General features: G+C 32.0%; 1 protein-coding gene across 1 annotated transcript; it reads left to right on the top strand.

Moving 5' to 3' along the window:
- The first annotated feature begins 6,472 nt into the window (after positions 1-6,472).
- LOC111631463 (Down syndrome cell adhesion molecule-like protein Dscam2) lies at positions 6,473-8,362 on the top strand. The gene is made up of 2 exons (XM_023375709.1): positions 6,473-6,651; positions 7,906-8,362. The coding sequence occupies exons 1-2, from the start codon at positions 6,585-6,587 to the stop codon at positions 8,259-8,261; spliced, it is 423 nt and encodes a 140-aa protein (XP_023231477.1). The 5' UTR covers positions 6,473-6,584; the 3' UTR covers positions 8,262-8,362.
- The last annotated feature ends 10,377 nt before the right edge of the window (positions 8,363-18,739 follow it).

Here is an 18,739-nt window from a genome sequence, read left to right as displayed (position 1 = left end):
TGTCGTCTCGTGGAATGCATCGCATCCACTCCTCAATCTTATCGCTAGGAGCACGGAAGAAATGTCTCTTCTCGTTCGATGACTTATATCCTGCCTTGCATCCTGGCACAAAGCACGTTGGCATTTTTATGTAGCTAAAAAAACAATTATTATAGGTCAAAATCACTGACTTCAGTATATACCTAGCAAGAACAACGATCTCCTGCTAACAGTGGCGCCGACTAGCGGCAAATAATGTCTCTAGCTAAGTTTGAACTATTAGTCGAAAGACCAGTTAATCTACCGACTCTGATTCTAGCAACGAGCGAAGATAGGAAGTCGAAAGACCAGTTAATCTACCGACTCTGACATCACTGAACACTGATGGTTGGTGGTGGGTTTTCGCCTCGCCAAAGGTCTGGCCACGGGGAGTTTCCGGGTTTTCTTCCGGCCCCTGAGAAAATTGGCCCCTTTTGGTAATAAATGAAACATTTTTATGATTGAATAAAACGAAAATTACATTTCAAATTATTGTGATTTTTTTTCTATTGTAATTATTTCAATTTTTGTCATTCTATCTATGCTGTACAGTACTGTACAGTATATATAAATGCAGTTTATTTATACTCTTGACTTAAGTCAGTGATATTGTTAGGTTTGAATGATTCTTGTAACAAAGTTAATGTATCATTTCTTTTATATTTAATACGGGTATATAATCACCTAATTGATGAGGGCCATGGTGTGGCGCCATCTTTTATAATATTTTATTTCTAAAATTTTTTATATCATTAATTATAAAATGGCAAAAGCTTCATTTTGAGGGTAGAAACGAGTTTTGAAAAAATCGAACGATTGTGGATAGAAAGACACTTAAATTTATTAATTAATTAACTAATATATTAAATTTGGTAATCTGATATATATGAAAACAGTTTTCATTTTTAGCACTAGATGGCAATACTGCCTTAATACGAAGTGTGAGGCTCTTGCCAAATCCCGAGCCTGTCCTCAAAAATATAGGCTATATATCTTGTTGCAGGCTCTCCTGTACGATATACAATTAATATTTATTATAAACTTAGTCGAAATATAGTATCTAACTTATACTCGTATCACAATTGATATCCAATAAAAGAGGCTACACACAGGCCTCTGAATATATAAAAGTAAGAAATTATGCTTTATTGAATGTAATAGATGGTTATTTAAATTTATGAATGTTAATAATTATACGCGTATAAACATAAATAAATCAAGAATTATCGTCAATCAGTAATACAAAAGATATGAAAATATAAAAATTGATCCCTTTTCGTTATGTTAAATTAAGTTTTCCGGATTTTAATACGGTTGTTCTTTTTTGATCTTAAACAAAAGGCGATAAAAAAAATCTAACAATGAAGTTATAATGCAACATCAAAAAACATAAGATAGCATATTTGTTTATTAACTGATGCATTGTAATTGTGAATAGAAAAAGCCATTGTGTTTTTTCTTGAGGTAGTACATTCGCGTGACAGCCGCGATACGAATTTCCGTTTATTGTAATTTATATACACTATATCAAAAGGTAAAGTGAAACAATTAAAGATAATTTTTACATTTAATCATAGAAATTAACAGGAATTTCAGAAATGGGGGGGTATGATACGAAGACGTTTATTGTTTCTTCTAGTTTGTAAATATTTTTATACAAATATTTAGTTGTTTTTATTATTATAATGATTTTCTAAAACTTGTCGGAATAATTCTTGTAAAACTCGAGTTTGTTGTATTTGTAATAAAAGCCTCTCTCGGTTAAGGCCCGCCAGTAGCCTAGTGGATATAACTATTAAACACTAGTAGTAGTTGATCGAGAGTTTGCGCCTCACGTGTTTTACGGGTTTTCTTCACGTGCCCATAAATAGAGGTTTCCCATAAAATCCTCCTTCCCGGGAGAAGTCCATATCGCCTGTACGTTGCGTTTCCTTATTCCATCAGTCCAATCCAATCCGTACTTAAATAAATGAATTTTAACCATTATTGTAACAATAAAATTTCACTTTTAGTCGAAATATTTGTAAAACTAATTTATCTACATATTTTACTGTATTCTATTACCTTACTATCCTATCTATTCTACTACATTTTACTGTAAAATTAATTAAAAACCTGTTTAATATATTGAACTTCGCCAGGTTTGTACGCCCTGTTTAAACTTTGTTGTAATTGGACTTCAATTAATTCAAAGAAAAATAAAATTTCACTACTCAGAAATTACGGCGATTTGAAATGAAATGCTTCTTAATTAATCCTTACTATCATTAATTTATTCTTTTGCTACTTTCTGGTGTATTTTACAATAAACGTATCTTACTGTTTCTGATCAGTTAAGTGAGCTAAGGAAAAAGGATCATCTAGACTTGCTTCCATCTAAATTTTTTTTTCATCAATATTTGGATGGGATTGATAAAATACGCCATGGGCGATTTGCCAAGGAGGAGTCCCTTCCGGGAAAACTTTCTATGGTAAGCTGGTCCCTATTTAGATGCCAATTTGCACATGAATAAAATCCGGAAAACTCCACGATACTATACCGTAGACCCGAACCTGCGACCAACTATCAGTCTTCAGTGGTTTATCCATTCGGCCACTAATACACTCATCAAGGTTAAGACCAGGCTCCTTAAAATCGCGACATTTATCTGTTAAAGTTGTCTCCCGCCCCCGATAAGAGGGCAGGAGGCAACTTTACATTTCAAATGGCACCATCATATTTTTGTTTTTAATTTCAGATACCCATTTAACATTAAAAATGTTTTAAATAAAATAATTTTTGATCTTTATAAATATAGTATTGTTATAATTAGAAACACGAAATATTTTATCACATTACGAGAGTGATTGCTACGATTAATATCGGATCAATAAGCGATTTAATGATGTAATCTCAAAGAAAAACTCATAAATCCCGATGCAAAGACCCCGAAACAACGAATAGGATATTTCTTAATATAAGTAAAGAGAAATATTCGAAATAAGGTTTTTAAATTTTAATGTAAAATTATTTTATCACAATAATTACGTAATGAATTAATAGAACGAAAAGAATTTTAGTAATTAGGGTAACAAAAGAGCTATTATTAAGTATTCATCTTTGGAGTAACGATATCTTATCTATAACTCAACATACTTGTACGAACATAAAAACTAACAATACATATATCATTACGTATCATTACATCTATTTACTTCTATTGTTTTCGATCCGCTGACCTCACTTATGTAAATAATAGTGCGTTGACTAGCGACAGTTTCGTGTGTCGAGTCGCTTGACAATTATTATAGGATAGGCATAACGGACAAAATTAAATGAAAATACAATAACTCCTGCTCAAAGTTTCGTAATAAAATTATAGTTTTTAATGAGCTATTTTGTTAAAATTGTAATTATAATATATTCTCGATAAGAACATAAAAATATTCCAATTTTTTAATGGTTGTCGCGAAGATCTTAGATTTGTTTAAGATAAGATTCTTGTCCAAATTTTTGTTCGGGTCTCTAGATGTTTGGGACTCCAAAATTATCAATGTGCCTAATGTCTACTAAAATCTACTACCAAATCTGGTGACTCTCGGTCTTTCGATAGAACTTCAGAAAGTCTTAAGTAGACTACGAAATATTTTATTATGTCTACCCTGTGCATTAATAAAAACTAGAATAGACTCATGCGGAAAACAAGATTTTCAAAATTAAGTACAGTAATCTTAACACGTCGAATTTCCGATTTTCGGGCATCATCAGTGGCCGAGTGAATAAAACCACTGAACACTGGTAGGTCGCAAGTTCGTGTTGAGTGTTGAGCCAATTTGCAAAAAGAAATAAAAAGTTGAAGCTAATTTAATTGAGTGTAGTGTACCGCGGCCCGCAATTAATCTCTGAATATTGGACTGAACTTCAAATAATTGGTTGAATGGATCAGCGATAATTCTGTACAACTTGACAATGTGAAGTTATAGAAAATTGAGAATTTCCGATCCTAAAAAAAATGTCAACAACGGCTTTCTGTGCCCAATGTGCAATCTTTTCTGTGAAATTTCCTTTAATCATACGATAACGTATGATTAAAGAAAATTTCATATTTTATGTGTGTTAAGTTATCGTCGATTCTTATGGAAATTTCATTTTAATGAACAATAATTTGAAATAATTTAATTTTGTGTCAGGTTGGCCTCTACTAGGCCCCTATAACAAAACTCTGGCTACGCCCATGGTTGTTGAGTTTGGACTTCAAGGATACCACGTCACAACGAACCATTGTTTACTAAATTTCTATTGGAAATACTCTCTAACTGGGAGATCCAGGAAATTCTTACAAACTGTGGAGTCTCTGTGTGAAAACAATACATAAGATAATGAATGTTTCCAAACATTTTTTCTTTATTTTGGTTAATAATATGAAATACTAATGAGCAGCAAATCCTCCACTTTTTCTCTCCCGGCTGTTAAATATAACAGAGGAAAAGTATGGTCAAAAAATTCCCTGAGACCAAAATTTTTACATTTTTGGTCTCAGGGAACCGTAAAACGCCGAGAAATCCAAACATTGGTATTTTTCCTGTCTGTCTGGACGTTGGTGTACGTTAGTGTATTTGGGGCGCGATTTTCTTACCCTCTTTGAAGCTTAATAACTTCTGTGCTTCTTGTTGAAAATTTCTGAAATTTTGCAGGGAGGGTTGTATAATAAGAGGACTGATTCTGTTAAATTTTGGTGGTTAAAGGTCTAGAAAGTGGGAAGATAGAGGGGTCGTGTGTTACATCGCGTTTAGGGTCGAACTTAATGAAGAATTTATTCGTTATCAGCATTTACAATTATATATATGTATAGGCCTATATATATATATGTATACACTGTATATAGCTTATAAAACTCGTCTCTATTATCAAAACGAAACTTTTTCTATTTTATAATAATAATAATAAATAAATATAAAAAGTTTTTTTTCTAAATACAATATCAAAACAGTTTGTGCCACACGTAATTTTAAATGCTGCTGCCGGGAAAGTTACGCAACTCTTTGCTTGATTTTATTTTATTTCAAACAATTAAAACGACTCAATTTTATAAAATAATTTATACATTCAATTTTAAAATAATGATCGAGACACTAGCACAGTGTTTCTCAACGGGGGCGATATCGTCCCCATGTGGGCGTTTTTCCATGTTGAGGGGGCGATTAGTAACAATTTATATTTTGGGGGACGAAAAACAATTTTCTGGGCGATATAGTAAAACATTATATTAAGAATAATTAGATATTTTATTCGTTATATCGTACAATAATTAAACAATTAACATTATACTAATCACTATATATGATACTAGTCTATCAATGCAGTACGAATTTGGCGTTAGCCTTGGCCCTCGGCATCGGAATTTTGAAGTGAAGGGGGCGACGATTCGTTAGAGGTTGAGAAACACTTCACTAGCACATTTAAGATGTCCAGCCACATCCATTATATGAGACTCTGGCCCACAATGAGGTCGGCCACCTCATTATGAAACGGATAAAGGAAAAGGGAAAGGAAAAGAGATAAAGGAAGGAATGATGCTCCGGATAGCATTCCTTATCCTTTATCCACGGAGTCTCCTTGGGAATACAGATTGAAATACCTTATAAAGAGGCTATCCGCCAGCCCAATTTAAAAATAAATGTATTAAATAAGAATTATATTATTCAGAAAGTGGGACTAACGATGAATTTATAAGAACTTCGATAAAACTTAAATCCAAATTCACAAAATTAATATTATTTCAAAAAAAATCTTTAATTTTAAGTCTATAGGAAGTCTTTCCGGAAGGCACTCCCTTTGACAACTCACCCAAGTGTTGCGTTGCCTTTCCCATCAATGCAATCCAATCTGATCCTTATTTAGAGGGAAAAAAAACATGTTAATTAAGATTCTGTTTAACTTCGTGACAAGAAGAAAAAATTTCTTCCGGGATCGACACCCAAACCCTTAATTTTAAAAAAATTAAGACAAACTCTATATAGGCCTATTTAAAGTTTTTAATTTTTTTTATATATTTAAGGTACGCTCATTATTAGAATATGTAAAAAAGTTATTTTTAAAAAAATTTTTAATAATTTTTTTTATATATTTAAAATACGCTCATTATTAGAATATGTAAAAAAGTTATTTTTAAAAAAATTTTTAATAAACAGACTTATACATCAAAAATGAGTAGAGACTGATGACTATCATTTCCATGACAATAATTAGCAGCTGTCAATGTTTGTCCGATGTCGAACGCCTCCGAGATGAAATTAATAACTATACGGGTCATTGAGGGGTGATGGAATGCAGTTCTCAATAAAGCCACCAACGCCTGAGTATCATCACGTGATCAGGGTGACTGTTCAGGCTGAGAAGCGAAGCTGGCGACTGGGCACAGGCAGCAGCGCTCTCTGCCAATGATGACCTGTTGTCGAGCGACAGCCAGACGGGATGGGGAAGCTCAAGTTGTGCGGGTGAATGAGATGTGTTCTGCTCTGTTCAGCAAGAATTTCTTCTATATCTAATATATATATATTGATGTACGCGTGTGATTTACGTCATTATGCCTGACTTGCAGATTGTTGTATCCTACTGGAGTATACTTCTAACTTTATATTCCGTGGGAATAGGTAAGTTTTTATTTAGAAGTTAACACGTGTTATGCATTTTTTATATCTATAAAACTTGAGGCGAAGGTCAAAGTAATCTTTTCAAATTTGTTTCCTTATTTCTTTTATGATTTAACTCCTTAACAGTTTACTAAAGTGTTATTCAGTAACTTGATGCTAGGAAAGTTTGCAATTCTCTATGTAAGCAACACATTAAATGGGATGTTATCTGCGTTAATCTTACGTTATCGTGATTTATATTGTAACATTATGTGCAGCTGATAGTTGTTAAAAATTTAATTTCAAAATTAAAATTAAAAACACTTATAAAATATTTTCAGTAGTGGATGATTATATATCGCGCGATAACTTAACTTTACAAGTAAAATAGAGATTTAAAACAAAATAAAATAAAATAAAAACAAAATCGCTTTCTTTAAATCGAATTTAAACATAATAAAATTCTTTTCTGAGTCTAAAATATTTAAATATCATTAAATTATATAATCAAAATGGTGCAATAATACGCATAATATTTGATAATATGTAATTTTTTTTATCTGTAAAATAATTTTAATCTGTAATTTAATTTGTGCAATTGTTTTATTAAGTCAAAGAATAGCGAAATATGACTTCAAACATAAATTTTATTTTAAATATAAAATTATTCAAGTTTAAAATTATATAAATTTCATATGAATTAATATGAATAAAAATTGTAAAAAATATTTAGTTTTCATATTTGTATTTTATAAAATATCTTGAGATTTATCAAATTTATTTGATCTCGCTTGAAACGTTAAATTACAGATCTTATTTGTCAAAGTTTGAAAGTAATTTCACTCTTTAAAATAAATTTGTAAGAGTTTCTTCTACGCTCAACGGACATGTTAATGCCTCACATCTTTAACTTAAACAGCATGTTCTGTATTTAATTATCTTAGCCAATTTGAATAATTGATTGATGTGGTAAATTTAATTTTTATAGAATTAGTTAAACTACATAAGACATACAAATATACTAAAATTTTAAATCGCGTAATAATTTGAAAAGAAACTTTTTAGGAATTTTAAAAATTAACATAATCAAATTTTACATTTACAATGCAAGATAATTAAAATTTATGCATTCAGTGATAGATTTTTTCCCCTCCAATTTTATTTTGCACTGAGGATTTCAGCAGTAAAAGTTCTTTCAACTACTACTTTAAAGCAATTCTCCTAAAGATACTAAAGCACAGAATCGTTCACTCACAACTTGATGTATTTTTGCAGGACTAAGTTTAAGTTTAGAGCAACAAGGACCATTTTTCATCCACGAACCACCAGATCGTGTGGATTTTGCCAATTCAACGGGTACTGTGATATCTTGCTCGGCTCAAGGAAACCCAATTCCAAGTATAAGATGGGTTAACAGAGAGGGAGACGAAGTCACAGATGTAGCTGGACTTCGCCACGTCAGACCTGATGGATCTCTTGTTTTCCTTCCATTCCGTGCAGAAGACTTCAGACAAGACGTGCATGATGCTACATATAAGTGCCTTGCTTCTAACGCTGTGGGTATTGTTGGCAGTAGGAATGTACAAGTGAGAGGAGGTGAGTTTCCATATGCTATAAACCTAAACTTATAATACTTGAACCATTGTAATGGAGAAAATTATTCATAAATTCTATTCAGTTACCGCATATGTTTTGCAAATAAAATGGTTTCCCCTCTCTAAAATCTTTGAGTTCACATATTATCCTAAAAATTGATGCCTATCAGTTGAATTTTAAACGAGAAATTTTAATTTTAATAAAAATAATATGACACATCCATTTANGCCTATTTAAAGTTTTTAATTTTTTTTATATATTTAAGGACAACTTTTTTGCTGGATAAGGTTCTTATTTACATTAATTCAATGGTCTTCGATGTAACTTGATGTCTTTTTGACAAAAGAGATCTGTTAGAGAACCAACTTATAGCCCATATTTCTATTTAATTAAGTTTTATATTAACTTCAGACAACTTGAATTCTAGTGATGAAATTTGCTCACTAATGGTCGAATGGATAAAATCGCTATACGTTAGTTTGCATATAACAAAGAGGAAACTTCAGTTTTCTTCGCCTGTCTAGTACCTAAATAGAGAGGGTTTTCTATGAGAGACCCCTCCGTTGGCGGTAGCACAAGGCTTATACGATCAATCAAAGCCACAAATAAATTGTAATCTCTGACACAAATAATTATTTAATATGATGTCTTTCTGAATGTTTTTAAATTCACCGAATTTGTCTTCAATTTTCATAAATATTTATTTATCCAATCACCTATAGGCCTATAAGCTCTGAATCCTGTTCATTTACGTCTCCAAAAAAAAGAAAAATTATAAATACAAGTTAAAATATAAAGGTTTTACCTTACACAAATCCTATTTTAAGTGCTAATGGCATTTTTAGCACTTTATTTATTCTACATTTAACAGAGACATCCAGGAAAAATATTTCTATCGCCTTGAATGTCAATATCATTATTTACAGTTTAGGAAACTCGATTTCGGAATTCGAGGAAATATTAACACGAAGCATTGACCCTAAAATAACGAAAAATTCAATAATCCTCAATGCTCCTTTCCCGTTAAATGAAATTTTCTGGGCTCTTTTCTGATCTATCGATTAGCAAATTATTTTTTTTATAACTAGATATAATTTATATAATAAAAACTGTGTTTTATTGTAGAGATGTTCGACGGTCTCGGCAGACAGTTTGATAAATGTTTCCTCATCACTTACTCCATGCTCAGCTCAGCAGTTAACAATACATGGATTCCAATAGTGAATAATATATGATTTACAGTACTTGAACTCGGATATAATAAAATATACAATAGCAAAATTATGTGAATGATATTTTATCAAAAATATTAATGCTCTGTCGGTCACGGTGTATAAAACATCTCGTCGATCAGACACGCTACTTTATGTGATAAGTAATTATTAACTAAACCGATCTTATGATAGACTCAATTCCACGCTTATGTATAGTTACAACATAGATTTCTTTAAACTATAAATATATGTAATAGCCTAAAATGATGCAATAATAAAGATATTGTTGCAAAACATAGAAATATTTATTACATAATTTAATTTAATATCGTATTTAATTGCATTCGATTACTCTTAACGAAATTTCTAACATTATAGGCTACGTACTGTACTGTACATTTAGTAGCTTTCTAAATGTAGTTAATTCGCATGTTAAATTTATAAAATTTTGTGGAAAACAATAAATTGACAATATGTTTCCGCATGTACTGGCTTTATTTTCGTTTATATTTTACTTTCCTGGCTGTTATACTTTGTATAACCGAGAGAAAGTATGGAGATCGATCAAGATCTTTATATTTTTAGACTCGGGATCTTAAATGATATTAGTATTGTAATCCCAAAATAATTTAAACACTGTAAAAGAAACATTTTCACCTGATCCTTTGTCTCTCAAGTTTTGAGCCTAAAAGTGGTACGTAAACTGTATCAAAGGCTTTTCCATATCTATGGAAGTCGTGTGCTTTTTAACAAATAGAGTTGAATTACTGATGATAACAAAAATATCCCCGATTCTGTACCTTTGTTTCTTACGTATTCATATTGAAATTTAGATTCTAAATCCATTTCTCTGATCCATTGCTGAAATTCTTTTGCTAGGATTGCTGCGAAGCATATTGGTCGATAGTTGTTGGGAAGAAGTTTACCTCCATTTTTAAATATAATGTAAAGACATACGGAATTTCAAGAAGCAGGATATGAAAAAGTATCATACATTTTATTAAATAACTTAGTCTTTACGAGATTTGGTAGTAATTTTAAAAAATTAATCGGAATAACATCACTGCCCGGTGACGAGTTACTATGCATCCTGTTGATTGAATCATTTAATTCCTCCATTGTAAATATTAAATCTAAGAGGCCTACTCGTTATGAAATGATTTAAAAGTTGAAGATAATTGAATAGAAGAAATTTAGCCATGTTTCAAAGTTTTTGGAGAGTTGTTATTAGAGTCAATGTTAATCCATAGTTGAGCAAAAATGTTTACTTTTCCCTTTATCATTTATTAGAGTAGTTTCCAGATTTATAAAATGTCTTTAATTTTTAGCTTTCAGTAAATTGTTACAGATTTGTTTAACTTTTTTGTAATTAATGAGATTTATAATTTTTATTATAAAACTCGTCTCTACCTCAAAATAAAGCTTTTTACCATTTTCTAATAATAATATAAAAAGTATTTTAAAATAAAATTTCTTAACAGATGGCTCCACACACAATTTTAACTTTATTGTCGGAAAAGTTACGTAACTCATTGATGGAATTTGTTAAATTTACAAGTAATATTTACATTCTCGTAAGAAGACTTTTATAAGGAAACGGTACTTAAATAGGACATTTCGATACCGGTTTAATTAATTTCTTAAACTTACAGCGAATAGTAAGAGATAACTTCTCATTTAAGAAAGACAAATGTAGGATCTACTTATATACTTGTATATGAAATAAATTTAAAGAGAAAAAAGAAAACACAACTTAGTTCACACCTCAATTATTAACTAATAAAATAACGAGTAAACAAATGTAAAAAGTTAATTTGTTAAATTAATTAAAATTTAATTATACTATAATTTTTTTCAAATACCATTGAACATTAGTCGCGGGTTCGCACCTGAACAGCGGGCTAGCCGCGTGGAGTTTTCCGTGTTTCTAAGTAGGGGCGACTTTCCTACAGAAAGTCATCCCCTTAAGCACCCCCTTTTGTTAGATCGCCGCGTGTTGCGTTGTCTTATTCCATCAATCCAAATTTTTCTCCATTCTAATTTAAAAATTCGACATTTAAATTTCTTAAATGTAATCAAAATTAAATTTACTTAATCGAATCATAATTTGCTCTTATGCTAATTTAAAATTAATAATTAATTAACCCGATTATAACGTCATCGGATGTAACGACAACCCTAATATAACGTCAAATTTTTATCGGTCTCACGATTTTACTATACTAGATAATGTTAAAAAAAANTAAATTTACTTAATCGAATCATAATTTGCTCTTATGCTAATTTAAAATTAATAATTAATTAACCCGATTATAACGTCATCGGATGTAACGACAACCCTAATATAACGTCAAATTTTTATCGGTCTCACGATTTTACTATACTAGATAATGTTAAAAAAAACCCACTTGTAACGACATAAAACCGTTTTAACGACGTCATATTTGAAGCACTCCTAAATTTACAAAATTAGATTACAAATTTTATTTAACATAGAAGAAACTACGTGTTCGGTCCTAAGGTCAGAGTTCACCTCTTAGAATGACTGTGGGTGGTACTCTCCCCACCTGACTTCGGTGGGGTGAGGTGCCTGTTTTGTCTGTTTGTAGAAGAGGGTCGCCATTTTGAATTTTATTTTGACTCGGTTCTCGGTCCCCTGACTACCTACAAGTCTGGATTTTTTTATGATTTGGGCACCTAATACTCTGTGATCAAATATCAACTCTCGACATGTATTCCTTCATACCTCTATGCTGGTAACATAAAACGGAAGTACGATTTTATAAATAAGTTTTGTCAATAACTTTTTTTATATAGGCCTATATTTTAAAATTCAAATTTTATCTTTATTTTAAATTATAAAATTTGCTTTTGATTAGACATAATCATTTCTAATCATAATAATTTTTTTTCTTTTTTATGAAACGACGAAAATTACAGTTGTTAAGTCGTTCATGCGTTTTACAAACGACTTAGGTCATTAATGCGCTTGAAAATGTCTGGAGAAATGTTTAATGTCTTCTTCCTTCATGCTTAAAACGGATCACTTGGTGAATTTATAACAAGATATCGAGCAACGTTTATTGTAAAAACAATTATTTGGTGTTGTTACCGAGTTGAAAACAATATTCAACTAATATTTCTTTCACCGATTACATTATAAAAGAGGAAATTCCTCTGTACAATGATTGAAAACCTGTAAACGGCTGTTGGAGATTGATTTTATAACTTGTGTCAACTTGTCTGGAAGAACGTGGAGATAAATCAAAATGTGCGCAGAAAATGGGGGAGGCGAGTACAGATAATTTCCAGAGTGACAGGAGCATTATAATTCTGTAAGTCACGTAGAAGAGGCTTACAGAATTGTGTTCGATCGATTTTGATTAAACTTTGCCATTTTTTAATAATTACGACGAGGAATCCGAAAATGTAATAAAAAATGGAAGTCCTTGGCTTCGTTTTTGAGATGAAAGACCATTGCACGCGAGCGCGACAAAGCGATATCGCACTAATCGAGCGACTTTGTCGTGCGATGTTCCTCGGTCTCCAGCACGTCGCTTATAGAATTGAGTTCGTTCAATTTAATGGGTCGATTTTGATTAAACTTTGCCATTTTCTAGTAATTGAGATGAGGAATTTAAGAATATAATGAGGGTCCATTTAAATGTAAAAAAAGTTTATGACTTTGTTTTCGATATACAGATGTATTAAAGTGACAATGTCCGTGCTCTCTGATGCGACTGAGAGAGCCCAACGGAATTTAGGCTTAGGAGGTCAAAAATAAAAACAGCATTGCCTGCGCCTAATAAAAAATATACGTGAAAACGAACAAAACACAAGAACAAAGCAATAGCCATCGATCGCTTTGTTCTTGGATCGGCTAACAAGTGAAGAGATCGCTTCTTTCTTTCAGGTTCCGCCTCAATTTCATCGCGATATGAAAATGTCGCGCGATATACTAGTTAATTTTATAGACAAACCAGAACGATTGAACGATTGCGATAGAATATTAACTGCTCCATCAAAAAATAAAAATATATACTTCTAATAGCCACGAATTACTTAATTGTAGCATGATTCGACTTAAAGAAATCTTACAATTGATACTTCTGTTACTTTCCGGGATTTTATACATAAGAGTATGGCGATCAGTCAAAAAATGACCTCCCAAGATTTTTACATTTTTGGACTTAGGACACCTCGGAACATCGAGAAATGCAAAACAATTAGGGGATAATTTCTATATGTACTGTACATACGTAGTGTGTGGAGGGGCACGATTTTGTTCACACTCTTTGAAGCTTAATAACTCTTGGGCTTTTTATCGAAAACTTCTGAAATTTTGCAGGGAGGTTTGTGTATTAAGGGCATTGATGCCATTAAATTTCGAGGAGTGGGGAGATAATGGAGGTAGTGTATTTCCAGTAGGGTCGAACTTAATGACGAATTTACTCGTTATTAGCATTTATACATTTTTTGTAAAACCCATCCCTACCTCAAAATGAAGCTTTTTGCCATTTTATAATAGTTAAAAATATAAAAAGTTTTTAAATAAAATATCATAACAGATAGAGCCATCAAAATTTTTAATGTTGCCGGGAAAGTTGCTGATTTATTTTATTTATCTTACTTTGCGTAGTGTCTTCAAATCTACTAACTCAAAATCAAATTTCGTCCATTTGTAATTAAGATAGGTCTCTACTCAAAGTCTGTCTTCTAAGTCCGACAACGATTCATTTTAATGATGTTCTAAGTGATCTCCAGTAGGATCACGATTCCCTACTGGAATATTGCAATCTGGAAAAACACGACCAAAAATATAATTTAATTAGTAACAAGAGACAAATAGAATGGTAACGAGCAATTATTTATTGTGACATCGTCACAATGCCAGGCTGCAATTTTTAATCATATTTTTAATTTATTTAATTTAAAATATATGCTTTCCACCTGAAATCAATAATGTCTTACCCCTGAACATCATACTTTTCCGTTAGCAATAGAGTCGTGCCGGTCATCTATCAAACACCTTTCGGGGAAAAGTTTTGAATTGAAATAACATGACTTCTGGTGTTCATCGGATATAATTAATCGGGCCTCCTGCTTTCTATATCTGGCCTTAATTTTCACGTATCTAACTCCATTTTCGAGACTCAGGAAGGACAGAAAATTTATAGGTCTACAATTTTTTCAACTTGCAGCCCAATTATATTTATAAATAATATTTCGGACGTGTGTGTATGTGTAAAAGCATTGTAGTGAAACAAACTGCGCCATCCATCTTTAGTTCCTTAAAAAAAATTAAATAAAGTAAAATTCAATCAGTAACATCATTTGTAAATGCTATTTTAGATGTGAGATATGTGTATAAATGCATTATAGTGATGTATATTAATTAAGGCGAGATTGACCCAATCCTGAACATTGTAAAAATATTTTTTTTTTAATTATATATAAATTTATACACTATAATATTCTTGAAAATTGGAATAAACGGATTCAAATTTCAATTTTTTATACGATTAAATTGTTATTTATAGGAATTTTATGCACAGTTTAATTTTGCCACAGTGAACTATGAATAAAATATTATTTTGTTATTTTTGCAGTGGCATATTAAGAGGCTCCTGGTGGAACAAAGCCGGAAGCTCTCAATTAGAACTGATTTATTACTACTTTATCATTTGTCGTAGTTCTAGTCGAAATAAAAAGTTTCTTATAGCATTCAGCTTTATCCTAAAGCAATAGAGCATAAAAAACCGTAAAAATACTGTATTTGCTGAGTAAAATATTACAAGTACAGTAAGACCCCGCTTAACGCTGATTCGATATAACGCGGTCTGCTCGAAGCCTAAAAAAAAAAGCTCAAAATTTACGCCGATTTAAATTATCGCGGCATTTCATTGATTCGTATATAATTCCATTATTTGCAAACACAAAACAATCAGCAAAAGGTGGTAAAAAGATGTACTTTTTTTAAAATCTATGTTTGTTTGGTGCAATTTTGGAAAAAATATAACATCATAGATGGCATAGGGAATATCGGCTTCGCTTGGAAAGAATTAACTGATAAATGCACAAACGAAGTGTGGAAGAAGTTATGACTGATGATATCCAAGAATTCTCAACGAGAAGAGCCTGTCACTGTATAGTTTGGTTGACCAAACTCAACCTAATCGATACAGCAGGACTAGGAGATGTAGACAATCAGAATATTGAGGAGTTATAGCTGGTTTCTGATGAGAGCATTACCAACGACGATCTTCAAGAACTGGCAGAACAAGGAATTCATGTAGAATTGGAAAACAAAGTTTCTGAAAACGAAGAACCCAAAGAACTTGTTTCAGATTTCCTTAGTAAAAGTTTGGTTATCGAATCGTTTGGTAAACGATTCGATTACCAAACCGTTAATCGAACGTTGGTAACCGAAATCGTTGATCAAATTGTAGCGAATGATCTAGATTTTAAAAGGAGTGCAAAAGCAAAACGAGGCATTTTGGATGCGATCTTCCGCTGTCTACATTTTCGAGCACCGAAACTAAAATCGCAAAAAACAAGAATTTCAGAAAAGCCAGGACTTTTCTCACAAAAAATGAACTTTGCATTTCTGTGTGCATATGTTTATGTGTTATTTAACATATATTATTATACAAATTAATATAAAAATAATTTAAAATTAAAGTAAAATTTGTTTATTTTTGGTCGCGTGTTCCTCTATTCCTATTTACTCTGTTAAAATGATCTCGTTTAACGCTGTTTCGTTTATCGATTTGTCGTCTAGGAACGCATCCCCCGCGTTAAGCGAGGTCTTACTGTATATTTTTTAATGAATCGAAACTCTAACGGGGGTCACTGGTGGACGTCGGATCGACACCCGCTTAATCCGCCTCGACTTATTTGCCCTTTATCCGTCTCGTACACTCTAAGAGGCTTTTTCTCCGTGTTTATTGTGAGTCTGATCGAACCCACAATGAAACGACCGGATGGTGAGGGACGGGATAAGACGTATCCGGGACGGCCCATTAGTAAAAATTTCTGAAATTGTTCGCTCGGGTTCGATCCAGGGCGATAATGACACCTGACCTTAACGAATTCCCCTAATGCCTTAACTGTGTAAGTATATTACCAACCTCGAATTAGTCGGAAATAACTTTATAAGAAAGAACTGAACTAAAATATATAACGTGTCGTTGCTAATTCATTATATTTGAATCGTAATAATATATTTTTGTTATTATTCTGGAATTCACAATTGGAAAAGTCTTTTAATAAAGGAAAAAGTATTTGCGTTGTAATGAATTTTACTTCTATTTCTTTATTCTCGACATCATGTTTTTTTAATTTTATTTTAATGCGATGTACGCGTATCGTTAACCTCGAATTTTACATAGGCCTTTTCTTGCCTGTGTTCTTTTAAACTAGATTTTACTTAATGAATTTTGATCTGAATTAATGTTTATTTCTTTTGTCATAATATTCACTAGTAGAACTTAAATATTTGATAATTTTCTAATTATTCTAGTTTTTAATTACAAAATACGTTATTACTAACGACAAACATAACCCAAGCAGCGGGGCAAAAACCTAGAATGAGCTTTACATCTTTTGGTACCCCCTGCTGATTTACGTTTTTTGACCTTTAAACTTGCTGCTATGGTGCACCCATTAGGACGCTACGAGCAAAAAGCTATAAATATAGCAAAATTTCAAAAAAAATAATAACCTATATTACTTTACCTACTTTTTTATTTTCTTTCATCAATTAACAATATTTTAGATGAGTTACTTGGAGAGCTGGAAGTAGGGACTTTAGGGATTGGAGAAGCGATAGCGGGTGACAGATATTTCACTAAACGAATTTATTGTTTTATTAAAATTAACAAACCTAAAAATAATCGCAATAAATATACTCAAATATATTGAAAGAAACTGTTAAAACAATGAAATCCATATAGCAATATGTTTTCAAAGTACTGGCATTCGATGAGGAAGTGATTAAAGTACAATGTAGAAACACACAAATGAAGAAAATGCCATTAGAACACTTCACATTGCTGTACTATGTCGATTTTCGCCTTTAGATCGGGGATTCGAGTGTGTTTTGGAAAGAAGACGGCCATTTCTATAAAATTACACTTTTGAACCAAGATACAAAATGAAATTACAAATCCGCGTGAGAAAAATTGATGGTAAACAAGAATTGAAATTGAATTTTTTTAACATTATATTTCAGTAATGCAATTCAATAGTCGAAATTATCAAGTAATTAAAGCCGACAAACTTTTAATCGAAACTTTTTCACATTTGGAAGAACACATGCTGTGTAATGCCCGCAAAATGCTCTTTTACTACAGGGCGATGTCTTTGGTGAAGCATGCTGATCCCTGACCTCACGTCTCCACTACTAGCTCACCAAGTAACCCACACTATTAATAAATGCAAGACGCATCGCTGTGCCTTTTTTATTTTGTTTAAACAAAATAAATTTTCAAATTATGCAATATCTGTTATTTTTGGCCCGTAGCGTCTCCATGGGTGAACCACAACACCGAGTTAAAGGTTTTTGACCCGATGCGTGGGTAATGTTCCTGGTAAGATGCTTTCCTTCCAACAGTAATCAAAATTATTTTTAAGATATTTTATGAAGTAAACAAGTGATAATCATTTTTCATCTGGAACAATGCTGTTTGCATTTTGTGGAGAAACTGCAAAATATGTTGCACACTCCAACGATCAACGACTAGAGGAGATGCTACGTGAACAGAATGCATCTTAAAATAGAAATAGAATGGTACAAATCGTATCATTAGATAAACCAATGGTTTAACAAGTCTTACATTTACCGTGAAATTTAGAACATTCTTTACGGTTTAGCAACAATAAATGCAAAATAAACAAATCTTTTGTGCAATGTTCAAAATGGTTGATATTTAGAATTTCAAAAGATTACATACGTACGCCCACAGAGTAGAAAGAATAAAAAAGCACAGAATGGCCACAAATTTTCATAAATGCAAATTTTTTGCAGTCAATAACAGGATGTTTCATACCCAAGTTCGTCTAGGCCCATAGTGAGAATAGTGATTCATGAGCGACGATACAGGACATATTCGGGTCAATCTAAAGTTTCCATCGCAAACTCGAACCCGCGTACCCCTCAGTGGAAAGTGATGCCCTATACCGCTTCTTCTTCTTCTTCTTCGGTGTTGTTTATATGGAGATTTTAGCTCAATTTAGGCTCTTTCTCCGAGTAGACTTGTGTGTGTATGATCGCTATGCGACCGATTTGCCAGCCGTAT

Source organism: Centruroides sculpturatus, unplaced genomic scaffold, assembly GCF_000671375.1.
Source record: "Centruroides sculpturatus isolate CEXI.00-Female unplaced genomic scaffold, Cexi_2.0 scaffold750, whole genome shotgun sequence".
Taxonomy (NCBI): domain Eukaryota; kingdom Metazoa; phylum Arthropoda; class Arachnida; order Scorpiones; family Buthidae; genus Centruroides; species Centruroides sculpturatus.
The sequence above is the reverse complement of the archived record's forward strand: the minus strand, read 5'-3'. Positions and strand labels throughout refer to the sequence as shown.